Here is a 27473-nt window from a genome sequence, read left to right on the forward strand (position 1 = left end):
CCACCCCCTCCCCTCCCTCCTCCCTCTCTCTGATGGGTACAGGACACCGAACACATGGAAAAAGGGGTCAGGGTCTTTTTCCCTGCAACAGAATGAATTTGGCACATGATGATTGGCGGCACAGCGCTGCCGCTGAGTGAGGGCGGGATTCACTTCAGTCCCTCGTCTGTGCTCTTGAACATGAGGATGGCGTTGGAGATCTTGAGGGCGGGGCCTAGCTTAATGCTCATGATCTTCACAATGTCGGTCTGGGTCAGCAGCAGGAAAGCCTCCCCGTCTATCATCTAGAGAGACACAAATGTGGAGATAGTAAGTGGAGAAGAGTTTGTTCCATCTGGTCAAATATCAAATTATAGTAGCACCTAGCAGTGAAATCCACTCAGAAATATTATACAGCTGCAAACATGTAAGAGTGCAAGACAGTCTAAACAGCATCAGTAATGAATGACATGTTTACACGTCACCAGTAAAGACTGCAAATCTTTATTCATCCTTCAGTTATTAATCCACCTCTGGTCTCACCTCTTCTTTGAAGAGACGAGCCTGTTCTTCACAGCCAATTAAATTCTGGACAAATCTGAAGACCTGCGGCACAGATGCAGCGGATTTCAGGTAATCGTATAAGTCAGAGAAAGAATGTAAATAATTATAGAGGCGAACGACATTTTCCCACCTCCTCGACGCTCCATGCAGCCACCTGGCTGGCGTGAATGCCCTGAACGCCGGGCAGCAGCTTGCAGTGCTGTTCCCAGCACAAAGACAGAGTGCGGTCTGATTGGTTGCTCAAAGCTGACATGAACAGTGATGGATACACTCCCTGTGAGGACATGTCTGTGCACAGAAACATACATACACATGATGAAACACGTGATTGTACAAACATGGAAATTTGAGGGGAATACGAGATACATGAGCTGACTGGATGTTTGTTGCAACTGTTGCCTGTCTAAATATTGTATCTAGAATCTTATAAAGACAACGTGATTGTAAAATTATCTTAAAAGCATTAAGTAATTATATAAGATAAATACGTTGACAACCATTTAATTTTGGGTATCATAGCAGAAAAAGCAACGGTTAATTCATTTCTATTAGATTGCAAGGCTCAGTGGAAGCTCTAAAAACTTCACCGGTGAGTTACAAAAGGTCTGCCGGCCTTTTCACAGTAACAAATACAGCATATCAAACAATTAACATGCAAATCTTCTGATTAGATTATTAGTATTTCTTGTTTTGAGGTGAGGTGCTGCGAAAACAAAAAAACAAACAGTGCAACTTACTCTGGTAGTCCCTCTGTTGATTCTTTCTGTATTTGGGAGGACGACCAATCCTGAAAATACAGAAAATGAATGCGAGAAAAAACAAACATGCACACAAATACATGGACACCACTTTACCTGCCACGGTAATGAGTCTTCTTAGTCCTCTGACCAAAGAAGAGGTTTCTCTTGCACTCTGAGTCTGATAGGTCAGCCTTCAGCCTACCCTGGTTACGCTCAGCCAATGGGCAGCCGGATATGCAGTGATGGGCGGTGAAACGACCGGTGACATGGCCTGAGCCGTCACACCCTGGAGTTGGACACTTCCTGTTTCAAAGACAAAAATGGAGATATGCTTTCTGTGCATTTTAGCATCTAAAAAAATTCTAATTTTTTTAAAAAAAAAGTTGGGACTCTGTGTAAAATGTCAACAAAAATATGGCCCCGTCCCAACTTTTTTTAGATCATTGACTGATAATGTCAAATTCAAAATGATGATCCACTTTCTCAGTTCAAATATTTGACTTTTTTATTCTGTTTTCATTTAGGTTTTACACATCATCCCAAGTTTTTGGAAAAATCATGCATTTAATGACAGGATGACAGAGCTGAGTTCAGGATTTACCTGTTGTGGAAGCTGTATTTGTTGGTTCTGGGCTGACTGATGGGTTTACAGGGAACAGAGGAGGTGTAGGTGGACTGGCCTGTAGCAGGAGGCTCCCTCACACCTACATATATACAAACACAGTGGAGGACATTCACATACACTCATAGGCTGACATTCACAATCACGGCATTGATTATGCCTTAAAGAAATCATGTAAATAACAAGTGGCAAACCGTGAGGCTTTAGAAAGATCCACTAATGTCCACATGAGACTGGCTTTACAACAGAAAAAAACCATTTGGTCTATAAAGTCACCCATTTAACTTGTATTAAATCTTAAAGTTATGGATATGCCTGACAATGTAGATTCAATCATTACCTAAGAACAGTTTCTGTTAATCCAGTTTTCTTATTGTTAGGTAAAGTTAGCATGCCATTAAATATCACAGTGAATTACACTTGCTATGTAAGCTAGCTTGTCAGTGCTAGCATTAGCCAATATCGTAGCAGCACTGCCTTCAAAGTTCAACAAAATATTAAAATAAAGTTTCAGAACAGTCCGTAACACAATACTGATGTCACTGTGGCCACTTCTATTTTTTATATACAGTCTATAGAAGATAGCAATAGGCTTAGAATTTTTGACCTCCAGTTTTAATTGAAGAAAAAGGAGTCACATGAGGCTGGTTGCTACCATGCGGTTGCTGTGTTTTAGTGTCCCGTGGAGGGATTTTAAGCGGGTGACCGGTGGCCTCGCACCAGCCTGCTGGATGGATGTCTGGGTGATCTGAGTCTACCCACTCATCATAGACGTGACTCCAGCCATCATAATGGATCTGAACAAGAAGAAGAGAGCGGGCTGTAATAGATATAAATACTCCACATGTACTTGAGCTCAAAATGTACAGAAATCAACAGTCAACTGCAAAGACGTATGACACAGTGATTGGACATGGAAGATCTTATTCCTGCAGACCTATCCAAACTGACAGGCACACATTAAACATACTTTATTGTTTCTTCTGTTTACTTCTCTTAGTCGTTGTGCTGTTATTTCTGATGACTGATCCGATCATCTACACACACACAATCCACTTTATTGATCTAGTCTTTTATCTCTGTTTGTCTTCTTCACTTCTGCAAAATCCTTGTTCAAACTGTTCCTGACGAGGCAAGATGGTTTAACCCATGAGACTGGCACCTTCTGCTTGTTTTCCAGGTTTGATTCACTGCATCAGTTAGATTGCAGGTTGCGCGAGCAGCACCTTGGTTTATCTGGATGCTGATGGTCAGACCGAAGGGATCATATGCTTGATTGTCAGGATGGTCGGTCTTTGAAAGCGGAGCTCAGAGAGGTTGAAAAGTGGTCCACCGAGATGATATTTGATCTCCAGACTTGTTTATTGTTTTATTTATTGAAGCACAGCTGCTGAGCATAAGGAAAAAGTACTGGAGCAGGAATCTATATCTAATTTACTCTGATGATTGATGAAACTTGATTTCTTTTATTGTCATCAAACCAGTCTTGACTCCTTTTTTTATAAAGCTGATACTGGGATTATGTTTAATTGTGTTGCTTCCAGCTCTTTGACTGATTCTTGGGATCTTTTAATCTTTAGGAATCGATCAATCAATTAATTTTCTTCAAGAAAATGGGTTCAAGTAATCATTCCACAACATTAAAGAACTACACAAAGTTGTACCTTAATGCGATGCGTGTCCACCTCCTCAACTGTAGCCACTCTTATGAGACCGGGACTTCTTTTGTCCACGGCCTCCAGTTTCATCTGAGGCTGAAAGCTGTGAGGTGACCGCTGGAGCAGAGGATGATGGGATTTCACATTCACGTTGACAACAAAACAAACTAGACATATTTTCCATTAATCTGTGACTTTACTGTTCGTAATGCTAGCTCTTCTTTACTTTTTATCTGCATTCTCACCACTTTAAAGGCATCAGCAGCCACTGCTTTGGATCCTGTCTCCTCCAAGTATCGAGACCAGGAGAACCGGCCCTGGTCTGGATAATCTGGTGCAGGAAAAAACTTTCACCAACGTAAACAGCCATAAAACCTTACACGGTTTTGCCTGACTTTATATATCACTTATTAAAAAACAGCTTTTGTAAGTTTTAAGCATAGATACATATGTCAGGTACTAACTTTTAACTGTCACATGTTCATCCTCAGTTTAACGGTAATGAAAGAAAAAAAAAAAAGAGGGCAAGTGTACAAAAAAGTAACTGAGCAGAACTCATGATGAACCCATGATATGACAATGAGCACGGATAAACTACTGATTAACAGGGATCACATTCCTCACCTTGGGGTGGTGTTAGAGGGAGGTTCCTTTCTTGGCACCAACCAATAGGATGAATGTACGGACTGCTGGAATCACACCTGCATGTTGTGACACACAACAATATGCACAATTTAGGTTCAATAGAAATTTCTGTGAACTTACAGGAAAATTAAGACTGAACTGATGAGAGATTATGCTGCAGGAAATAAATCAGCATCTAGCTGTTGAAGAAAGTGAAACTTTTAAATCCTGAAAGATTTGTGTTTCTCTCTGTTGAAGTGATCTAAAGACACTTGTTTAGTAGTATTGTATCCATAGTGACATTGATGTAAAGGTGGATTTGTTGTACTGCTCTGAATCTCTGTGAAGATTGTGTTACAGCAATGTCAGTGTTTGCACGACACTTTTTTTCTGCATCGCTCTGTAAACAATCTGAGCTGACTGTGTTGAATATTGAACGACAGCTACTTTTACTGAAACACAGGAGCGAGAAAAGAGAGAGGTGAAAAAACGAGAAAGCAGCACGCATCTGCTGTGTGCTGGGAGAAAACTGGCACATGCGCTGAAACGAGTGAGCCAGATAAAAGTCCAGCCTGTTATGTTTTGTTTAATGGAGGCATTATCTTTACGCTAATCAATACACCGTGCTTATGCAGCTCGGCTGCTGTAGTCTGAATTGCTGCGATATGTACTGAAAAAGAAATCGGATACATGGAAAACATATTAGATGTTCACACTGAGAAAAGTCCAAGGGTTTTGGATTTTTTTTGCAGACAGACGAACCTTTACTTCTGAGCAAGGTTGCCTCTCTAAAAAGTTCTGAAATGAACATTTCACAAATGTAATTTTATAATCTGAAATGGTCACATATCACCTATGACACAGCATCAAACAGCTGTTCAGTCCTAATAAAGGTATGAATTTCGTTCCACGGGATTCAGAACTTTTTGCAAACTCTAGCAGCCATCATTAATCTGCCTTAACAATGCCAACTGCTCCCCTCTTGATTAAACTCAAACCTCCAGCTACACCAGCAGAATAGAGATATTATAATTACCCTTTTCTATGACAGCACGAAATATCTAAATAGCTGTATTCTCACCGATACTGCTTCAGATTTATATGAACATATCAAAAGCACAATCACAGTATCATTTTAGAAATCCTTTAAATCATTTCCCAAAAGCATTCAGATAGATGCTATGACTCACCAGTAGTCATATGTGTCATCCCAGTTGTCAAAATGAACCAGGAAGCGGTCATCCACCACATCGGTGATGGTTGCTACACAGATCAGGGAGGGGTTCATACGATCGACGGCCTCCAGCTTCATTCCTATCTCGAAACCACACTTCACATCGATCTGGAAAACCAGGGGAAGCGTTACCTTCTTTGGTGTGCTGTTGAGCCACTTGTCAAGATTTTTAGATTATGATCTCCATGCATTTGGTATTTACATTAAAATTATCCAGGACCTTATTAAACAAAACAGTCCAGTTTGTCTTCAGTGCTGCACGATCATGATCTAAGGTGCACATTTCTTAAAATAAGCTTTTCATTATAATAGCTGAAGTTGGGAATTTTCCTTGCACTGAATCAGTCACCTCATCCAATATGTGTGTGTGTGGTTAAAACAGCCAGCATATATTATACTGCACAGAGATGGTTACCCTTCCGGGACTGGCAAAAAGTTCTTTGGGAGCCACTTGTGCTTTAGTCATTCTCAGATAGTTGGTCCAAGTAAACTCCTCCTCTTTACAGCCTGCAGGAAGCACAGAAATACAGAGAGGAGTCACATGTTGGAAGATTTAGAGGATTTAGAGGAATTGTTTTCACATCTGTGTGCTTTAAATGTAAAAATGCCAGGAGAGACTCAGCTGAGCTCAGTAAAAACACTAGATCTCCTTACTTAATCTGCACCAAAAGAAACCATGCACTCTAAACTTCTTGTGTCAATAAAACACACACTGGGATGGCAAATATTTTTTAAGAATTTATTTAATGTAAGAATAAGTATGACCTCTGACCTTTGGGGGTGTGCAATTTGTGCCCTGTGCTCTCACACCAGCCTGCAGCGTGGATGTCGGGAGAGTTGGCATTCACCCAGAAGTCATGACAGTCAGAGTAGCCATCAAAATGAAGCCGCAGCCGGTAACCGCAGACCTGACATGACATATCAGAAGAGGAGACACCTCAGTGAACTCATTCTGCATCCAAAGCATTCTGTGAATACATGAAAATGATCCTAAATAAGAAGCCTGGCGGCGACGGTCAACTGGCTCACCTCAGCCACAGTGAGGACAAAGTACATGGACGGATGCTGCGGGTCGATGCCTTCCAGCTTCATCCCCTGTTTGAAGCCGTTCTTCACTGTCGGCACTCTCTGGGACTGGAACATGAAACAACAGCAAAAGTTTCCGTACAACAAGGAGATGGAAGCAAAGTCTGCATAAAAGATTTTTCTGGGGAAACTGAGTGACAGCAAAGAACAGCGAAACCATCCGAAAACCGCTAGAAAAAATAATAAAATAACAGGGATTATGTCTTCATCTTAATGTTTTTTACTCTTTTATTCCAAGATTAGGTTTTCCATCACTGTTATACAAACCTTTAGATTATTTTAAAATCAAACTCCAACATTTAGTACAGAGGTGTCAAACGTAAGGCCCGGGGGTCAGAATCGGTCCGACAAACACTCTAAGACTCCAATCCAGTCTGCTTAGACAGGTTTGGAAAATGGCATAAATTTTGGACTTTTAACTGTATTTTTAAACATTTTATAACTTAACCGATGAAGACCATGGACATTTATACCACACCAACATAACTACGTAGTAGGTAAACTATTCTGCTGGATACACTCACAGCTCAAAAAAAAGAAGCAAGTTCTTTGAATTAACATACACTTTCTGTTTTGGAATAGTCTCAGCAATGAGCTTTCTTTTGTGTAATTTTCAGCACTTATTTCTTACAATTTAAGCCCAACGAGCTGCGCTGACAGATTTCTTTCATTTGATACAGCAGCGTTTCTTTATTGTGTAGAAAAACGGAGACGTACTGCTGAAATTGCACTTCTTTTCTTACACTGAGATACTTCAGAGATTAAAAGTGTAACTAAAGTTCTTTACACTTACAGAAAGGAGAGTTTCATTGATTTGGCCCGCTTCACTTCAAAGTGGGCACAATGTGAAATTAGTTTTAAATCCTTGATTTAATATATGAACATATGGCTTTGGCGACATAAATTACTTTGTCCCTCTCTTGAGAGTGCTACACTCAATTTTGCTCCGAGCAATAGATTTGATTGCCTACTACGGTTAAAACAAGTTTTAAAATCCTTTGATGTGTGTGTGTGTGTGTGTGTGTGTGTGTGTGTGTGTGCGTGTGTGTGTGTGTGTGCGTGTGTGTGTGTGTACATACCTCTTGGAAAAGCTTGTTAGGAGCAGCAACAGCTTTGGTCTCCTCCAGGTACTGAGCCCACGTCCACTGCTCTGTCTTACTGTCTCCACCTTCAGCAAACAGACACCATCATTTATTACATTTATAAAATTATTTATTACAATTTACAACTAATGGAAACAGTCAGAAGAAGATAATTTAATGGCATGTCAGCTGCAGCGGAATTTAATAAAAAATCTAAGCCTGCTGTGAAACTCCAACATTATGTCTTCTATACACTCGATACATTTTCGACCTTGCATGTTTTTTTTTCAAATAAATTGAAACAGGAAAGGGTATGTAATGAAAGGATAAAGAAGGACACACAGCTTCTGGATGAAGTAAAGAGATGATGTGATTTTATGTGATGTAGTGTTGCAGCTTAGTAGTAATAGTATCCAGTGAAAGATGATATGCGTCCAACAAAACCACTGATGCAAGAAATAAATGCTCCAACCTCCTCTGATGTGTCGGCCATCTGCTTTAGAATCATCCATTTTCTCATCCTTAAAAAGAAAACACGAGAAAGCGCACAACAGGAAACGGTGAGATGGCAGTCACGCATAAAAGCAACTTTAAAACTGAAATAGCAACGCGGTTCCACCGTGCCCTCGATGTCCGAGTCTTCCTCAGATGGACTCAGGTACTCCTTCCTTTTCCTCTTCCTCATGGGCTTCAGGTGATCGGGGTTGAGGGAGACTCTCCCGCCTGCCGGCACCTTCTCCACGCCAATGCTCCTCCTGAGGCGCGGGGAACGAAAGATGAGCTTATGCACGTGGAGCGAGGCGCATAAACATAGCAGCGGGGCACATACTTGTCAGTGATGGGGTCTCTGCGGAGCTCTTCTGTGTAGGTCCGCTGAGCTCTGGGATTATGGTTCTGTTGTCCTGGATCAACGTGGACTTCAGCTTTGATCGGCACCAACCTCTCTGGCTCCAGGGCCACGCCCCTCCCAGAGCTGGCAGGAGCCGACGCATCTGTCACAGACAGGGCTGCAGGTGAAAACACGCCCGTCTGCATCTTTATTGAATATTCTTTGACTTTTCAAAGTTTCTCAGCTGGATTTTAAATGTCTACAAAGAAATCTGCAGCTGCAACCTCTTCACTTGTAAAGAGAAGCTCTGCTACAGCTGATGTAATTACCACTCATTTATGCTTAATACACACACACACACACACACACACACACACTGATGACTGAGCCCATGCTGTTTAGTACTTCAAATAAAAGTGCAGGCTGTTTAAACACGTTTAACACAAGAACTAGTTTAACTCACTGTTATATTTGAAATATCACACATGGTATAAAAGCTGCTTTGGTTATCAAATATGTGCTAAAATATAACAAACACATGTGGCTAAGTAGTATAAAAATCTGTTATCCTAGAGGTGACCGGTTCCAAACTGTTTTCTGCTCTGTGTGTGCAAAATGTAAATGATTCACCAGAGTGCAGTATTTGTGTGTCTGTGCCTGATATTACTATGACCTTATGTAACCACGAGTCTACCTGGCTTGTCTGGAACTCTTTCTGCGTCAGTGGATCTCCCAGAAGTCCCTGCTGCAGGTTCAGCAGTGCTGCTGGCAGTGCCCGGGGTGATCAATGTGCTCAGAGCTCCTAAGTCACTCACACAGAACTGCAAGACAAATACACACACACACGCATCAGTGCACCATCTGTCAAAATGTGTCCGTGTCTTTACAAACTGTATGCTGCTTTTAAAAAAAAAAAAGGATATATATATATATATATATATGTTATTCAGGACTTTGTCAAAAAAGAAATAAAAACAACTTTCAATGACTTTTTTTAAACCACAGCAGAGCTTAATATCGCTTTACCTTAAGGTTGCTACTGGGCAGGATGGCCATTCCCTCCTTCAACTCTAGGACATGGACAATGCTACAAGCCCCGCCCACCTGTGCTGTCAGTGCAGGCGTTGCCATCTCATTGGCTCTGCTTCCTTTACCTGGGTTACCCACTGCAACAGCTGGAGTCACCTCCACCTTCTGATGGGCAGGAGCTGAGGAAAAAGATGCACTCGGAATAATAAAGCACAAAGTGATGTAGTTCATTGTCATCTGCTTTACTCACTATAAATGGTAAAGGAAAAACAGCGCTCTGTTGCCGTGACAACCAGGCAAATAGTATTTGTTTGTTTCTGTAGATTTGCAGACAGGCTTGGTTATCAGCACACTTCATAAAACTGTTAAACAGCTGCTAATATCGTCACTCAGTTTTCACACTCAGTATTACTGCACATTTCTCTGACATGAGAAACTGCAATAGAAATCAGGATCTGCTGGTTTTTAGTGTTATATTATTGTTATTAGTCATTAACACGTTTGTAAAAGACCCGGGGGCACAGACCCGGCCTCAGAGAGGGTCACAAGCTAATGTGCGTCTAACGCCAAGTCAGATAAATGGGAGGATTGTGTCGGGAAATAAATTGTGTCTGTTTTTTATTTTTATATCAGTTCATTAAAGTATTTTTTTCCCCAAAACTTTGTTATGGTTTTTATTTCAGTAAGTTTTTATTTTAAGTAACAACAACAGTCTTGGTTTATCTAATACAGAGCAGAGATTTTGGAAGCAATCAAACTGTTTTCTTAATGTTGTTGTTATTTTGAACAAACACAGTTTTAATTACCTGATTATCTCTTTTGTTAATAAAATTAAAAAAGTAAAAATCTTCCACCGCTTTGGTGAGCTAGAGCTAACGTCTCAGAAAGTGTTGCTCTGTCCGGCCAACACATCAAAACTTAAAGGTTTTCACTAACAAATATATTGAACATGGAAACTCTGAATTAAAAATTATGCATTAAAACTTATTAATTAATTATGAACAGGCACTGGAAGATTTGTCAGGATTTGCACATGCAGTGAGGAGTGGCTGAGTGAACTCTATGTACTACCAGTCAAAAGTTTGTACACACCTTCTCATTTAATGTTTTTTCTTTATTTTCATGACTATTTAAACTGTAGATTCTCACTGAAGGGATCACAACTAAGAATGAACACATATGGAGTTATGTAGTAAACAAAAACGTGTGAAATAACTTGTGTTTTATATTTTAGATTCTTCAAAATAACCACCCTTTGCTTCTGTTACTGCTTTGCACACACTTGGCCTTCTCTCAATGAGTTTCATGAAATGGTTTTCCAATAGTTTTGAAGAAGTTCCCAGAGATGCTCAGCATCTTGTTGGTCCTTTTGCCTTCACTCTGCGGTTCATCTAATCCCAAACCATCTCCTGTGCCTTCAGTTTTGAATAAGTTCCCCAACAGTGTCACCAGCACAACACCCCCACACCATCACACCTCCTCAATGCTTCACGGTGGAAATCATACATCTAGAGACCATCAGTTCACCTTTTCTGTGTTGCACAAAGACACGGCGGGTGGAACCAAAGATCTTAAATTTGGACAATGAGACCAAAGCACTGGTCTAATGTGTTTTGTGCTAATTTTGATAATTGTATTTCAAACAAATCTCTTCTGCTTGTTGTTGCTGCTTGTATTAGTTTCTTAGCAGCTATTTGACCATAAAGGCCTGATTTGTGAAGTCTCCTCTGAACAGTTGATGTACAGATCTGTCTGCTACTGGAACGCTGTGTGGCATTTATCTGGGCTCTAATCTGGGTTGCTGTTAACTTGGGATTTCTGAGGCTGGTCAGATGAATTTATCCTCAGCAGCAGAGGTAACTCTTGGTCTTCCTTTCCTGGGCCGGTCCTCATGTAAGCCAGTTTCATTGTAGCGCTTGATGGTTTTTGCAACTGCACTGCATTCAAAGTTTAGTTATTTTCCGGACTGTCTGACCTTCAGTTCTTAAAGTAATGAGAAGGTGTGTCCAAACTTTTGACTGGTAGTGGATGTAGCATCTTTAACAATCCTTAAACCATCAGCTGGGCCCGATTCCAGGAAGCAGCCTTAGTAAACAACGTTGAATTTGTTAACCCTAAATTGAAGGAAACACTGTTTTTCCCCCCTGAACGACAGGTAACTTCAACTCTGAGTAGTTACCATGGTTACCAAGTTTCTCTCTCTGACTCCTCCCCTCTTGATATGCACAGTTTAATTTCTCCTTCATAAAGTCGCTGTCAAAGTGCACAACGCAGCAAATTCATTCACAGAAGAGGGCATGCTTAGTTCACTGTTTTCTGCACGTAACATAACAGCGATTACATCTTAGACTTATTGTCAGTTCAGATTTAAATCTATAGACTCTGTCTTTCTAAAGCTGAATCTCTGTGAACAGTAATGCAGCTGTCACACTGTCAGTCAGTTTGCCCACACTTTAAACATTTGCTGCAGCAATCACTGTTTAAGTTATCAATCATGTGTTGTGCTGTAATCAGTGACACTGATGGAAAAATGGCTGTCACAGCTGAGTCTTGGAGATGTTGAGAATATCTGATTGAAGATGAGCGTGAAATAACTAAAACTGAGTTCAATGTTTTTTTACAGTGACGTTTAAGGATGCGCTCAGATAACCATCATGGATTCAGACTGGATCAGGTCTGGATCCAGCTCATCTCCTCCAGATCCATTCATTGTGGCTTAATTTGTCCCGATACAATCTGTATTCCTTATTTAAAGAGCCTCACCCTCCCAGAATTACACTAAAATATCTCAAATCTATCTGAACAACATGTAAACAGCTCTATAAAAGCTGAGACATTTCTAAAAACGTGTTTGTCCATGCTAACATGCAAAGTCTTACTATCAGGCTACCAGTAACTGAGTAAAACATCTCTACTGTTGCCGTAAGAGAGACATCATCTATCACTGAAGGCTGATATTACATAAAATTACGAACGCTTACACTGGGGAACATTAAAGCACAGTTTTTCCTCTAAATTTAATTAAAAACTTTTATCCAGTAATGGCAGACATAATGAAATCCTCTGTGAAAAATGAAATTCTTACAGCCCATCAGTACATTAAATTTTTACTGAATAATTATTGGGAAAAAATGCAATGGTTATAAACTGCTGCAATAACTGTTTTTTTACTGAACCAAAACTGACTTGAGGGCAGACTGTCTGTTGCCGTCTGGGTTACTAATCTCACAGGTCCATCAGTAAAGTGTGGCTCGTCTGTTTCTCCAGATTTTTATCTTCCCGGACATCTCCTAGATTTTGTCCCTGTCAGGTTACAGCTGAATCATTAGGGTTAAAAATCAGAACTATAGCTTCATCTAATGAAACGTTTGCTAAATAATCACCGCAGTCAGTACAGAGAAGTTAGATATTTCATATCGAACATTTATATTGTGCATGATGATGACAGAACGGCCCGTGGCTCAATAAAATGACTCTTTCCGCACTTCTAAACGGACTAAAAGGAGGCTCTCTAGTTTACCTGTTGCCGTGGTGAATCTGCCCTCCTAAAGTAAAAGAGGTCAATTTTAACATTTTCATTTAAACTTATCCAGCTAATGATTTTATTAGACTGAGATTTAAAGCGGATGACTTGTTCAATGAAAAGAAAAGATAAGTTTTCAATTAACAGTATAATTTTCAATGGGGGGGGGGGGGGGGTTATCACAAATGCAGCTTTTTGACCTGAATTACTGACAGAATGATCTGAAGCCGTTTAGTAAGTCTATGAAGGTTTTCTGGAAATGAAGACTCAGAGTTGATTATTAAACTCACAGCTTTGTGAACAGGGACCTAATAAGATGAGTTGCATCTTTTGTGTATATATCTCTATGTGATGTTATTAAGTCAACCATTAAAATGACCCTTGTTTTGTAATGTGATGCCTGTGAATTAGGTTAAACATTGCAGGTGTAAATTCTGAACTATGACCTTACAATTTGCCTGGTAAATTATTACACTGCTGGTTACTTAAAGGCTCACTTCTCAATTCGTTTTTCAGTCTAATGAGATCAGAAGACACGATCAGTGTTTTCCCCAACAGTGCTTTAGTAGAGTATGTATCTGTGAACATGCTTACATATGAGTTCACCTGGTAGCAGGAGAGCAGTGGTGGTGTGGGGCTGAGGCCGAGCCTTCTTGGTCACACCATCACCCCCGCAGATGAGGATTGTCTCTGTGGGAGACGAAGATGACGGATCCATAGGGGTGCAGTCCGGTTCTTTGGCTGGAGCCTCCATGTTCACTTTGGCACTCATGACGGCGTCCCAGTGTGTTGTGCTGGAGCACTGGGAGACACAGCGTGAGAAATAGCACAAAGTAATGCTGTCTGGTTATCGGGTAACAGCTTTAACATTGTGTGTTAAAGATTTATAGAGGAGACTGTACCCAAAACCTGAGGAGGGAGTGCCACAGTATGGACGGGAGAGTAATCCCGCCAATTTAAGCTTTCATTTTTATGTTGTTTCTTGTTTTTAAATATATTTCTTTATTGGAATATGTCTGCTTTAGAGGCATATACAAAATTCAAATCTTATATTATTATAATATTATTTTCTGCTGTCTTGAAACATCTCTTTTTAATTTACCACATTAGCACCGCTTTTATCATTCAACAAAATACTATTTATCCAAAGTACAGGACAGAGTTTAAATTTTACTTTAAAATTTAACTACATTTCACCCTCCAAAAAATCTTCCTCTAAAAGTGTTTCCAATAAGGCAAAACAGCCATGAACTTTTATAAGCCATGCATTCCTTTCAATAATAAAAGAATAATGGTGACACACCAATATTTACGCGCAAGCTCCCAAGTCTACACACACACACACCGACAGAGACTAAAATACAGCATTTCAGTTAAAATGGCGGAGGATCTGAAATCCTTGAGGCAAAAAATGTGCTAAAGCAGAGGCTCAATTCCTGTGAAAATCCCATTTAATGAAAAAAGCAACCTTATCGCCCATTCCGGCAATATCTTTAATGAATGAGCAACATTTTCTCCTCATAACAGCGTTAAGTGTGCCGGGTATTTTTGAAACCTTGGCGCAACTGCTTTAAATTTAAAATTAGTATTTAAACCTGCTACGTCAAAGATCCGCGAGCCATTATCAAATGTGTATATTAAAGATGATAAGCTTTGTGCTTGATTACATCTCTGACGCCAAAAACGGTTTACCTCGGTGAGGGGAGAAAAAAAAAAAGAAACAACAGACTGGCGGGTTTCTTTTTAAACCCAGTGTGACTAAAATATGCTTCTGCCTTCTATAATTAGAGGAAAGTTCTAAAATTTGATTTTAATTCGTGTTTTCAGATTTCAGGAACTGAAATTTGGCTTACCAGCTCTGATCTCCTGCGGCTCCGGGGCTTGGACTGCGCATGCGCGGGACCACAGTACAGTCACCGCTCGTTGGCTATAATTTAACGCCAAAAGAAAGACTTCCAGTGCGTCGCTCCACTTTCAGTAATGGTCGATAGGTGAAAAAAAGTGCTCCCTCGATTAGCTGCAAAAGCGTAAAATAATGCTGCAACGATTTTTATTTGGCATGCGAGCGAAATGTTCCCGCTTACATCCATAAATACGCGCTCTGCTCATTTCCTCCACAACTGCAGCCTATAATGAGCGAGCGTTTATTATATAATTAGCAGGATATAGGTCATGTCAATACTGCAGTCAAGGTTTTTATAATCCAGACAAAACAACGTCAGGCAGCAAGTTTATTTTTTAATGAAGATCTTTTATTGAACATAGCATAGAAAAAAGGACTTTTTCCCCATTAGATCTCATACATGTTGGGGGAGAAAAAAGTCAGTTCCACAAGATGGAGAATGTGGCTGAGTTCAGCAAGTCTGATGTTTACAGACTCACAGGAGTTCTGAACACATGGACCTTTCAAGCACAAAAACAGTACTAGCTGCAAACTTTAAATAAGGCTTTCCAAAACCCTTCAGTCTGTTCTGAAGCTGGGGAGGGAAAACAACATTACCAGGGAAGCAATCGGCGCAATGGAAGAATCTGAGGAAAAACAGGACGCTGCAAAGGAGTCTCTAGTCAAACTGAAAATCAAAAACTAAAATAAAGGCCCTTAATAGATTACCTGCTTAATGTTACCAACCTCCTCCCCCCAAAAAGCTACCAAAAGATTGCTTTGTGCTGATTACTCTATGTACAAGTAGTTAAAAGGGATCAAAATAATCCATCTACAATGCAAGTTACTCAAAAGTCAAGTCCAAACCCTCATCTTTAAATTAAGAAGTTCTGCACTACAAGCTCTTACATCCTGAATATGCATCGTTTAACACGAAGACAGACTGATTCCTCGAAGAATGTGACTGAATGTGCAGGTCAACTCAACTGCTCCAGTCCTGGAGCCTACTCTTCAACAATCATGCGAGCTTGAAAGAGTACGACACAAAATAATTACCAATCAAAGATGGATGCTTCAGACATAAGAGGCCTGGAGACACAAGGAAAGCAAACTGTCAGACTACCAACCAAAACAAACAGCTGCAAACTGAATAAAAGAACATTTAAGACAACTTAATATTCACTGACCAAACAAACAACTTGAAATGAAAGCAGAACAGTAAGAAACCTAAACTTTACCAAATCAGGCACCAGTCACAGAGACATCAACTTCCTCGGGCTATAGTTGTAGAGCCCAGCACCCATCTTCATTAATCCAAAATTCTTAATTTCATTTGTAAACTTTTTTTTTTTTTTTTTAAAGGGAGAAGATCATCTGAAACAAGTTCAAAAAGCATCGGCTGTATTGTGGTTGATGGTCTAATAAACTCCTGCTTTAACAAGTTAAAAGACAAATGTACATTTGAAGGGGGGGCGTCAGAAGCATAAACCAGTTATTAAACACTGCTCAGTATGTACAGCATAATGATCAAGCTAAACAATAAGAAAACCTCTCCCTTCTCTACACCCACTAATCCTGAGAAGCTGATCTAGACCGTGAACGAGACTTGGAGCGAGACCTGGAGCGAGACTTGGAGCGAGACTTGGAGCGAGACTTGGAGCGAGACTTGGAGCGAGACTTGGAGCGAGACTTGGAGCGAGACTTGGAGCGAGAGGCTGAGCGCTTTTCTCTGGACTGGGACCGGCACTCTTCCTCTTGTGGAGATGGGGAGCAAGAGGCAGATTTGGCCACATGCTCTTCTTTTCCATTCTCTACTGGAGAGGGTGAGCGGCTGCGGGACTTCTTCTCAGCAGACCGTTCCTTTGATCGGCTACGAGAATCCCTCTCCGACTTTACCTTAGAGCGGCTCTTTGAACGAGACTTGGACTTGTGCTCGGGGGAGCGAGACCGAGATTTGCGAGAGCGAGAGCGTGAACGAGATTTGGATTTGTTGGATCTGTTGGATCTAGAACGAGATCTGCGAGAACGTGATTTGCGGTCTCCTGACTTGGAGCGAGACTTCCTCTCAGACCTGGAGCGGGAATGATGCCGTCTCTTATTGCTGCGGGAACGAGACCTATAGGAACAGAAGCAAAGCTCAGTACAGCCCCACCTTACATGACAGCAATGTCATGACAAAATGTCATACTGAACATACAGAACTTATCAACACCAATAATTTAATTTAAATCTCCATGTTACTGTTCCAAGATTACATTGATCCTAACCTTGAGTGGGATCTGGAGCGACTCTTTGAGCTCCTGTGGCTTCTGCTTCTCCTGCTGCGGGAGCGACGACGACTGCGAGATCTGAAGATGACAGAGCACGATTAAAAAAAAAAAAAAAAAATTTACATCAGTTTCTTGTTAAATAAACAAAATCTCTGAGCAACAAAATGTACCAAAGCGAGGCTCATCTTAAAGCAGTCAGCAGTAAGAAATTTGCTTACCTGGAGCGACTGCCAGAGTAAGACCGACGTCTGCGAGGACGGTCCTCCACCAGGCGAATTTTCCGCCCGTTGATGTCAGTACCATCCAGCTTGTCCAGAGCCCTCTTCATGTCGGAATACGTCCGAAACTCAATCACTCCCTCATTGGTGCGTTCCTTGTGGGCATCTGCATAGGTCACCTCTCCTGCCTGACGCATGAAGTCCTGGTGGACGGGAAGAGGATGAGGTGCCGATTATTGATTTCATTCCAAGCACTTCTACAATACACTTTCCCTTTATCTGAAGATTCCCCTCTCTTATTTTCAAATATTTACCTTGAGGTCCTGCCAACTACAGCGGCTGGATAAGTTCTCCACAACGAGGCGGTACTCTGTGCGGACTGGCGGTCCATATTTGTCCCTGCCAGAGCGGCTGCGGCTGCTGTAACCGCTACCTTTAAAAAAAAAAAAACGACAGCACACACAAATAGTTAGAAACCACTAAACCAAACAAGATTCAAAGTACTACTGCTCTGGGCTATCAAATGCACTCAAGGCAGTGAGTTTCCAGATTATTGTCCTTGGGGGGGGGAGGGGGTTTAAATTTGTACAAACAGTCAAAGGGGTTTCTTTGATCTCATTTTCAAACAGCTTCAGTTAAGTGCTCTACAAGCAACTGCATGGGCTCTTTAAAGTTTGTATTTTTCAGCATTTGGAAGCTGTTTTCTGCTGCAAAGAACACCACTGCATCTGTTTCCGGCAATACAAAAAACACAAATCAGCATCTGTCTTACTCCAGTACATCACTGTGATGCTATAGCTGCATAAAACAAATGGACAGTGATGTTCTTTCAAGACCTCTGTATCCTGTAACACAAACAGAAAGGAGGCATCCACAAAGGCTGCAGTCAGGGACACTGTTCAAATTGATTACGGTGTTAAAAACACCAATCTTTTGAAAATTGGCATCTTTTTATTTAACCGGATGTCAGTCTGAAATTCTTTTTTCCAGTTTTGATCTTACAACATTTCTTTAGATTGTAAGGTCTGTAAAGGTGCCGATCCACTTATGTTTGCTGTCAACATAAAAACCAATGGCAATCCTCACCATCACCCCTGGTCTATTGGCAAAAGGCTGCTGTCATCATGGCTTCCGGTTAGGTCAGCCAAGGATCAAGGGGGGGCAAAGGTCACACACACATTGTAAGGTGAAAGCCAAGGCCAAACGGGACAGGCAGTCATCTTAGCCAGTCATCTTTAGCCTCAATGGACTCTCAGCCTCAGCCCGCAACTGGACTCTTTCAAATTGAAACATCAAGGACTTTTGTTAATGTTGAATATAAAAAAAAAATTTATATATAGACCAAAGTTAAAACACATTTCACATGAAAACGTTAGTCTACTCCTAATGACTACACTAACTAGGTAGCTATGTATGTGGTGATTTGTGTTCAGCTTGTTTTTTTCCCCCTCTGGTGCAAACAAACAAAAATAAAATTAAAAAAAGACACCTTCACATGGCTCACCCAAATGACAGTTATGGTTCAAGTGAATTTTACAATGTATGAAAAGAAAACTATGTTACTTAACAACACTAAACTCTAGACTCAAAACTGCTTTTTAAATCTCACAGATTGTTGCCCCTTGCAATCAAATAGCATGTAGCTCGTGATGATAATCACTATGGAGGAGCAAAAACCTGCAGGTCACTAACCCTTGGGTGACAGACTGAGAACTGTTCAGCAGGGTGATATAAAATTAAACTGGACTCCCTGATTTGTAAGAATGAAGATTAACCATGGTTGCATGTGATGAAGTTACTGCGTGATATAATGAACATCTCTACTGACAGTCCTACAACTTTGCATGCAACCTGCGCCTTAAAGAGCTACCCACGTGGCTGGCTATAACCCATGAGGGGTACCTGGAAAAACCTGATCGAGGGCCAGCTGAGTATCTGTAAACCTATGCGACAAGTCTGTTAAAATTAGCGTAACCATGAATCATTCAAACAGCTGTCTGTGCAGTCCACGTCGACACCTCACCCCAAGGGGAAGGGGAAGAGAGGGTATCTTGTAATAGACTGCACTTACTGCGCCCACCACCCCAGTAACCCCCACCGTAGCCATCTCGGTCTCGTCGCGGGCCCCGGGCATGCTCGACGATCACCCGCTCCCCACACAGCTCCTTCCCGTTTAGCTCGTAAACGGCGTCGTCGGCGTCCCTATTATCTTCGAACTCCACGAATCCATACCTGCAAAAAGAAAGGGTTTAAAAGCATGAGTATGAAATGAGCGTTACCCGCTTACTTCCACGAATTAACTAGCTAATTAGCGTTAGCATACGTTAGCACAGCGACGTGCAAAGTATAAAGACGCCATGTTGGCCACGCGACATTTGCTAAACGTTCATGAATGAAGTTAAAGAAACAAAACGTTTTACATTTATAAGGACAATACTAAACGTCATACATCGACACATTGCGTTTTAGAATCAAACTTAACTTCTAAAAAATATCTATCTGCGTAAAAGAGTGAAATGCCCCCCGAGAGTCCGTGCGTCGTTCGCATGAATGGCTAGCTTTAATGCTAACTACGACATGCTAGTTGGACTCTGGCTTACAAAATTCCGCCGAAAACTTACCCGTTCTTTAAATCAATCTCCATTAGCTTCCCATAGCCGCTGAAAAACCGCTGAATATCTTTTTCGCGGACATGATAGCTTAGTCGTCCGATATAAACTCGAGGCATTGTGATTGGCCTAGAGTGACTGTTCTTCACTACTGCTCCGAAATTGCTGAATGCTACTGTCGTTAGCTCTCCGCCAGCAACCGGTCGGCTGTTTCGCCAAACCCAGCCAATAAGCGTGAAGCTAACGATGATCAATTTCCGGAACAGAACTCCAAATTAAAAGCTACCGTTTATCACACAAAACCGCAGACATTACGCGCACGAGAGGAAAATACTAGTTAAATCCTATGTAAAATCTGCCTTAGTCATTTCCAACTAGAGGCATTTTGTAACTGTAGTTTGCAGTGGGTACATACAGAGATCATCTTAACTAATTCAAAAAAGGATACAATTTTACTTGTAAAAAAAACAAAGAAAAAGAAAACACCCGCAGTCACAAAAACTAGGTAGTTAAAAAAAACACATGCAACCAAACAGTAAATTGTTGGAATAGTAAAGTCTCTATTGCAATAAAGTTGAATTAGAAAAATTCCCGTTAGCAGCCAGTCACAGAACCAGCCTTTCTGATCAGTTTATTCACTCCGTTGGTATTACAATTTCTGATGCATATGGTCCACAGCTGCGTGACGGAATATCTCTATCATTTATAATTTCTGTTTAAAGCCTCTGTGTTGGCCTTCCATGTGGATGCCCAGGTAGTCATAGTCCTCCACCACATCAGTAGCCTGTCCCAGGATACACACGGTTCGTGTTCTTCTGAAAGTCAAGTCACCAACTTCTTTGGTCTTATTCACATTCAGAAGTCAATACTTTCTCAATGACCACTCCACAAAATCATTAACCTCTGCTCTGAATGCCTACTTCCTCCTCATCACTTAAACATCCAGCTGCTGCAGAATCTGAGTATTTCTTTAGGCGACATCACCTGGAGTTGCACTGATTGAAAGTCCGAGTTGTACAAAGTGAAGCAGAACTGAGACAGCATAGCCTCAATGGTTTGATAACTATTGGATAAATTGGCAAACTATATCTATAGCATCCATATTCTGACTCCAAATGATAGTATAAGTGCAAAGTTTGTGAATTTAAATTAAACATCCATGGTTTGGCTGTATAAAATTGTTGAAACACATTTAGAATATGGCAAGTGGTAGAGATTAATGAGTACTTATCTGATAGGCTATGTGCTTAAGTCTGGCTGGTTATGACAGATTTATGTGACTTATACATCAGTGATTGATGTGTTCACCTGCATGCTGGTAGTTTAAGCGCAGCTAAAAACAAAAACAAAAAAAAACAATTATATAATATAGTGACATTTGGGCCTGCAGAGGAAACCTAACTATGGCACCAACCTGACATATTATCCTGCAGTCAGGTTCAAAATAAATCTGCAACTCGACATGTAATCACCAAACTCAAAGACATTGTCTCCAGTTACCATGGTTATCAGCTGCTCATGTTTTAACCTTGTGGGTCGGTGTTTGTATCATTACAGCAAACCGTGGGCCTCACAAGGACCGTCAATCACATCTGAGCAAGTCACACAAATAAGACTTAAATATTTTAATGGGACTTGAAACAATGGCCATATTTAGAAAAGGGAGGGGGCCATAATGACGAGAGCCAAGGCTGTTCACTGATCATTACGACCTTTTTCCATTGTGACAGAGTGAAAACATGACATCATTATCATGACTGACAATTACTAAACGGGCACCGTCATTAATGCAAGCAGAGAAAGTAGTGGAGAGAGGGAGAGTAGAATATTTTATTTTTGTAAAAACCAGGTTTTAAAATGATTCCAGCGAGACCTTTATATTCACATTCCTCTCAAAACAATTAGATTGACACTCCTTGATAGACTCTGTTAACCACACTGCAAAATAGTAACCTGAAGGAGGAAACGATCTGAGGTGCCTGCTCAGAAGTTGTAGTTTATTATTACTTTATTATTTTAGTGACTGGCATTAGCTCATGAATCCTGCTCATCGGAGAGAAAAAAAAAAAAGAAAAATTGAATCTTTATTTTCAAATTGACTTCATCAAACCTCAAGTGGCTGACAAAATTTTCTAATCAAATAGGTACACAAACTGCTCATCAGTGCCACAAAAGCACTCACAAACATACTGTATAATAATTTCTACTCATCTCATAAACAGCCTCCTTTATTAAGAGTACTCTTAATGTTGCTCTCCCCTTCATTAGCCCCAAGTCTTCTAGTTTTGTGTCTCCTGCTACAAAATGATCAAAAGCAGGTCCTGTGTTAGGAGCCTCACACACTAGTTTCAGTGACATGTTCCTGTATGTACTCCAGCCCGGTGACTGATTTGTCTCTATAAGCTTGAGTAGAAAATCCTGGACTGACAGTTTTTTGTATATATCATTTAGGACCAGACCAGAAACAAGAACACACCCTTTAGTTGAGTTCAAGAAAACAAAAAAAAAACAAAAAAAACCCAGAAGTGACCAAGTCAACAATTCGTTGGTTCTGTTACTGTAGATGAACTTAGCTTATCTACAATTTGGCTAATCTGAAGAAATATTAATGTCTGGCGCATGTAAAGTGGAAAAATAAACAAAAACTAAACTTCAAGCTGTGTTAAATCAAGGGTTTTTTGGAGGAATCAAGAATCACAGCAAATAGGAAACAGGAAAAAAAAACCCTAAGAGCTGGAGGGTCCATCAACCAAACAAATCAAATGCATCCAGCAGTGTATGTGTCAAACATCTGTTGCTTATCAGGTGCCTGAACCCTATCTTTCATCTTTAGACACTCTCACTCCCTGTCAGGTCAGGCCATGACACAACCAAAATGACAGCCAAACCCTCCCGCAGTTCAATTCAGAGAGTCCTTTTAGCAGATCAAGCGGGCACCCGACCCCAGCTTCGGCCCTTCTGATGGGGAAAGATTGGACCGTGAGAAGAGGTGGGGGAAACCCAGTTTTAATGGCCTTTAGTTAGCTTTGGCGCGGAGCTGCGCCCTCTTGCCCGTCACAGCCTGGAAACCGGTCTTGATACTGGCGACGGAGCAGCGGGAGTGGCACGTCTCACACTGCAGGAAATAGAGACGAGTGTCCTTCTGCAGGATGGTCTCCGGTGAGCGGCAGGTGTGACACGTCACATATTCCTCTGCAGGGGTGAGAACAGTCCACTCAACATTACTGTTCACAAGCAGGGGCTGTTTAATTTTACCCCATCAATGTAACTTCACTGTAAAGAACACGTCGTTCCTACTTACTGATATATCTTCTCAACACATTTTCTATCTGTTTCTGTTGAAATCTGCCTTTGATCACAAGCTGGTTATTTCCGTCAATGGAGCCGCTGTTGACAGAGAAAAACGCTAATTAAACTTTTACTTAAAGTGAACACACAAAAACAAAACGTGCCACAAACTTAGCTTGAGAACTGACATCACTTAAAATACAAAAAGCGTACCTCGTTCCCAGCTCAGCCAATAGAAAAGCGAGGAGATGTTTAGGCTGACGATGCAACCTGTGATTAATCGCATGAAAAAAGAAAAAAAAGAAATCAGTTTGTGGATTACACATACTACAAGTGTCACTGAAATGCGTCTGTCAGTAAATATAAAAAGCTACACGAGGCTCACAGTTTGCAGATGTCTGTGAAATTGACAAAGGAGGTTTTCTTGGTTCCCACTCGGACCACCTGGGGAGGCTTCATCACAAACTTCCTCTTCTCCCCAGCCACCATGTCGGGGTTTTTCTCCCTCATGATGTTGAAGACTCTGTTCAGGAGCTGGAACAGAGACGATACTGTGACTTTGTTTTGTTTTTTGTCTATGTTCATAAAGTTTTTAACACAAAATATAAAAGGACAGAAATTGAGAGCCCTGTGGGATCAGCTGAGGATAAAAAAAAATAAAAAAAGGAAAGCAGTGTGTAAATCTGTGCTTTTTATGAACACTGTTCTCAGACCGGTAAATCCAACTTTGTAATTTTACAAACCGTTTCACTCATTTCCTCATAGAACAATAAGTGGGGGATTTTAACAACTATTCAAAAAGTACATTTAATGCCGTTAAATATTCAGTGCAAAACTTCAACATAAATGTAGATCAAAGCACCAAGTTAGTGGACACTAACTTGGTGCTTTGTACTACATTATCAGGCCATATTTCACTTTGTTGCAATCCTGACTAAGGATTTTTCATTTTCTGACGTGAACCTTTGAAAGTAAACAAATGAACCAAAATGAACACACTCATAAAGAATGTGGTCCAGTGTTTCACTATCTGTTTGACAAAATAAACAGGAAATATTAAATGTTAAACTGCTGTCTTAGAAAATCATTGCAATCAAAAAAATAATTCATCATTTTGAAGTGTTTCTTTTGCCTTTTAGGAAGGTTGGCAGGGATAGGTATCTGTTTATAACCCTGCCAGTCTCAGGTAATGTTTCATCAGATTTTTTAACCCTGCTAGTCTCAGGTAATGTTTCATCAGACTTTCCTTTTGGACACGGGCTCTATTCAGACAGAAACGGTTTGCAAAGTAATTCCAGTTTAACAAATCTGTGGGGACGGAGCTCACAAAACCAAATGGGCTGAGGTCTTAATATCAGGACATTTATTAATGAGAGAGAGAGAAATACAACAATCTATTATGTTTATGTGTACACAGCCTCACACAGTACAAAACAACCGAAAACAGTCTAATATTTATCCCACTTTACAGGAAATAACTTCACAAACAACTGTGATAGCTCTTTTTCTGCCTTTCCTGAATTGTTTCTAACTTTCTCATTTCACGTATCATCCTACCTCGTCGTAAGTGTAGTCTCTTTCCGAACCAGCCCAGGCCGGTCCTGTGGAAGAACTGAAGGAGATCCCATCACCATTCTTGCCATCATCATCATCCACTGCTGGGAGAAGAAAAAGAAAAATGACATTATGGGTCAAACATTATGATCCATGTCCCTTTTTTCGGTCCCTAGTTTCAAAACCATGTGATTTCATCGTACCTTCGTCTTTATCAGCAGAGTCGTTTTCATCAAAATCTACTTTCTTTGGCTTCTTCTTTTTGTTAGGGAGCATCAGATCCAGGTTGTCCTCCTCCATAGCTTCCGTCTGCTCGCCTTCAATTTTCAGCTCCTGGTTTGGACAAGTGAGAAGTGAAACTCAGCACGTGAAAGTTATTGGTAAGCCAATCAAAATCAGTAGAAGCAAAAAGTTAAAAGTAATGCAAAATCAGCAAATGTTTAATCAATGGCTGACCTTCAATCCCTCCTCCATATCATTTTCAAACACTTTCTTGGGTTTCTTCTTCTTTTTCTTCTGGTTGAAGAAGTTTAGGTCGTTCAAGTCATCCGACGGCTCTGGAAAAAAAGAAAAGAAAAAAAAAACTCCTCGAGCTCATAACTCTACACAACATACGTAGTTGCGAACTGATACCGCACCTTAAATAGATCTAACCTTTCTTCCTGCCTTCATCTTCATCTAGATCCACCTCCTTGTCATCTCCAGCCTCTGGTTCTGCCTCCTTTGTCTCCACCTCCTTAGCTTCTTCTCCCCCCGTCCCTTCTCCTCCGTCCTCCTCCAGCATGAAGGGCTTCTTCTTCTTCTTTTTCTTCTTAGTCATGTTGGGATCGAAAATCATCTGAAAAAAGAGTGAAGGAAAAAAATCAAATTAAAATAAATATTAAAATGCTGTCCAGCTTCATTTAGTACAGACACTTTATGGCTGCTTTAAATATACATAACATTGACTAATCCAGCATAAGTACAATTACCAGTGAGTATTACAAGATATATATATTTATGAAAGTCATGTTTCATCAGATTTTTCTTTTGAGTGGCAGTGGGAGTTTGAACATTTTACGCTTGTGAAATTTAGTTTTCAGTTATGAAAACTGGACTGTGGAAAGACGCTATTTTTTCCATTTTAGGCCAAAAAAAGTAACATGAAGTCATATCAAGGATTGAACAAAGAAAACAACTTAACAGATAACAAAATGTTGCATATCATCTTTACAGACAGAGGCTGGACTCTTGAGTTGATCCAGTGTACACTGAGTGTGTCAGTACACTATTAAGAAACCCTACCTACTGCTGTAGGTTTCTTAATAAGGCTTGAGGTAAGGTAACCCTCCAGAATTTTTAACTAACATATTGCACAGACTGCCCCATTCAGTTAGAAAAATAATAATAAAAATAAAAATGTCGTACTATTAACATTAAGCAGCGGTAATTCTGGTATTTTGGTTTTATTTTACAGCCAGAGGAGCTGTCCTTAAGGACAACCCGAGGTACAGATAGCTTTTGGTCTCCAGCAGAAAACGTTAACAGTTAGCTCCGCAGCTCTGGTAACGGGAAGCTAAGGCTACATAGCTAGCTTCCACTCTTCTCTGAGAGTCCGACGGAAGCTTCGACAGCTCGAATTGATGAGCCACGCTCAGAATATATAACGTATATGCTCCGATAAATAGCTGTATATCAATATACTTGATGACTTTCTTGATATTCCGGCTGGCTCGGGCCGTGTTAGCCCGGCTGCAGCAGCCATGTGAGCGCTACTGCGGACAGAAAGGGAGGGAGCAGCAGAGTCGAGGCCCAAAGTCATCCCCAGCACCGATATGCGCCTGAAACTCAACGAATTCCGTCCAGCAGTTCTTCACACCTACACGGATTAAACAGCATCTGACTCGGAGTGCCTTACCTCGTCTCCTGACATGTTTGCGTGCTGAACAATGAAATAAAAATGCCTCTTCTTTCTTCCTCGATCAGTCCCACACCGCTTCGCCCAAAATTTCTTGCATCAGCGTATGACTACAGTGCGCAAGCGTGAAGTCGCCAAATCCCGACGTGCTCGTGGTGACACCCCTTTCTGCGCTTGCGCATTGACAGTTTTTAAGGAACGTTCAAGATCGTGACTCAGAAATAATAAACTGGTGCTAAATATGCACGTTGTCGTTTTTATATAGTTCATTTTTTACAATTATAATAGTAAAAACTTTCATTTATCAACAACAAACTAGTCATTATAACATTAGGATAGAAAATAATATTTAAGTAAAAAAAGGACAGAACATCAGCGAGAATAGTACCAGAAAAAAGGAAAGAAAATCAACTTAAATACAATTAAATAATACAGTAAAAATAAACTTGCAAAACAAATTAAAGAATTGTAAACAGCATGTCCTACATTATCAGGCCATATTTCACTTTGTTGCAATCCTGACTAAGGAATTTTCATTTTCTGACGTGAACCTTTGAAAGTAAACAAATACCAAAATGAACACATTCATAAAGAATGTGGTCCAGTGTTTCACTATTAGAACGGGAAATATTAAATGTTAAATTGCCGTCTTAGAAAATCATTGCAATCAAAAAAATAATTTATCATTTTGAAGTGTTTCTTTTGCCTCTTAGGAAGGTTGGCAGGAATAGGTATCTGTTTATAACCCTGCCAGTCTCAGGTAATCTTTCATCAGATTTTCCTTT

General features: G+C 40.6%; 3 protein-coding genes across 9 annotated transcripts; all 3 read right to left on the minus strand.

The window, feature by feature from the left end:
- Positions 1 to 15: 15 nt before the first annotated feature.
- On the minus strand, positions 16 to 15080 carry l3mbtl1 (L3MBTL histone methyl-lysine binding protein 1). 5 transcript variants are annotated; one of them, XM_014339673.2, is made up of 22 exons: positions 14824 to 15080; positions 13565 to 13772; positions 9445 to 9626; positions 9113 to 9239; positions 8419 to 8596; positions 8209 to 8344; positions 8062 to 8110; positions 7587 to 7675; positions 6451 to 6555; positions 6194 to 6329; positions 5837 to 5928; positions 5378 to 5529; positions 4188 to 4264; positions 3809 to 3894; positions 3570 to 3680; positions 2513 to 2702; positions 1885 to 1987; positions 1398 to 1586; positions 1281 to 1306; positions 674 to 831; positions 523 to 585; positions 16 to 284 (listed from the first exon to the last, which is right to left on the minus strand). In XM_014339673.2, exons 2-22 carry the CDS (start codon positions 13740 to 13742, stop codon positions 150 to 152), a joined length of 2562 nt encoding a protein of 853 aa, XP_014195159.1. In that variant the 5' UTR covers positions 13743 to 13772; positions 14824 to 15080; the 3' UTR covers positions 16 to 149. The 5 variants fall into 5 exon arrangements, with proteins under 5 accessions (XP_014195159.1, XP_014195157.1, XP_014195160.1 ...); XM_014339671.2 differs by having other exon boundaries at positions 1281 to 1330; positions 13577 to 13772; positions 14824 to 15079; XM_014339674.2 differs by having other exon boundaries at positions 1281 to 1330; positions 2561 to 2702; positions 14824 to 15078.
- Positions 15081 to 15200: 120 nt separating this feature from the next.
- Positions 15201 to 20179, minus strand: LOC102289851 (serine/arginine-rich splicing factor 6). Of its 2 annotated transcripts, none has more exons than XM_005941117.3 (6): positions 19962 to 20179; positions 19412 to 19572; positions 17655 to 17773; positions 17341 to 17543; positions 17120 to 17200; positions 15201 to 16968 (listed from the first exon to the last, which is right to left on the minus strand). In XM_005941117.3, the coding sequence occupies exons 1-6, from the start codon at positions 20066 to 20068 to the stop codon at positions 16422 to 16424; spliced, it is 1218 nt and encodes a 405-aa protein (XP_005941179.1). In that variant the 5' UTR covers positions 20069 to 20179; the 3' UTR covers positions 15201 to 16421. The 2 variants fall into 2 exon arrangements, with proteins under 2 accessions (XP_005941179.1, XP_005941180.1); XM_005941118.3 differs by having other exon boundaries at positions 19439 to 19572; positions 19962 to 20176.
- A 1576-nt stretch (positions 20180 to 21755) lies between these two features.
- Positions 21756 to 26838, minus strand: eif2s2 (eukaryotic translation initiation factor 2, subunit 2 beta). Of its 2 annotated transcripts, none has more exons than XM_005941126.2 (9): positions 26689 to 26838; positions 25446 to 25629; positions 25248 to 25348; positions 24995 to 25124; positions 24795 to 24892; positions 23623 to 23771; positions 23451 to 23507; positions 23251 to 23336; positions 21756 to 23141 (listed from the first exon to the last, which is right to left on the minus strand). In XM_005941126.2, the coding sequence occupies exons 1-9, from the start codon at positions 26701 to 26703 to the stop codon at positions 22966 to 22968; spliced, it is 996 nt and encodes a 331-aa protein (XP_005941188.1). In that variant the 5' UTR covers positions 26704 to 26838; the 3' UTR covers positions 21756 to 22965. The 2 variants fall into 2 exon arrangements, with proteins under 2 accessions (XP_005941188.1, XP_005941187.1); XM_005941125.2 differs by having other exon boundaries at positions 24795 to 24895.
- Between the last annotated feature and the right edge of the window lie 635 nt (positions 26839 to 27473).

Source organism: Haplochromis burtoni, unplaced genomic scaffold, assembly GCF_018398535.1.
Source record: "Haplochromis burtoni strain Fernald_Lab_line unplaced genomic scaffold, NCSU_Asbu1 Contig_60, whole genome shotgun sequence".
In the NCBI taxonomy this organism is placed as follows: domain Eukaryota; kingdom Metazoa; phylum Chordata; class Actinopteri; order Cichliformes; family Cichlidae; genus Haplochromis; species Haplochromis burtoni.

Bases quoted from the DNA above. Each gene is read 5' to 3' on its own strand.
- eif2s2 (XM_005941125.2), bottom strand. The intron at 23,772-24,794 runs GTAGGATGATAC...TCTCTGTTCCAG, and splicing joins GAGACTACACTTACGACGAG to CTCCTGAACAGAGTCTTCAA. The intron at 23,142-23,250 runs GTAAGTAGGAAC...TCACCCCTGCAG, and splicing joins TGTGTTGAGAAGATATATCA to AGGAATATGTGACGTGTCAC.
- l3mbtl1 (XM_014339670.2), bottom strand. From the start codon at position 13,742: ATGAGTGCCAAAGTGAACATGGAGGCTCCAGCCAAAGAACCGGACTGC. The intron at 6,556-7,586 runs GTATGTACACAC...TTCATGTTCCAG, and splicing joins CTAACAAGCTTTTCCAAGAG to TCCCAGAGAGTGCCGACAGT. The intron at 285-522 runs GTGAGACCAGAG...GTGTCTCTCTAG, and splicing joins CTCGTCTCTTCAAAGAAGAG to ATGATAGACGGGGAGGCTTT.
- LOC102289851 (XM_005941117.3), bottom strand. From the start codon at position 20,068: ATGCCTCGAGTTTATATCGGACGACTAAGCTATCATGTCCGCGAAAAA. The intron at 17,201-17,340 runs GTAAGCAAATTT...TGTCATCTTCAG, and splicing joins TACTCTGGCAGTCGCTCCAG to ATCTCGCAGTCGTCGTCGCT. The intron at 16,969-17,119 runs GTTAGGATCAAT...CTGTTCCTATAG, and splicing joins CGCTCCAGATCCCACTCAAG to GTCTCGTTCCCGCAGCAATA.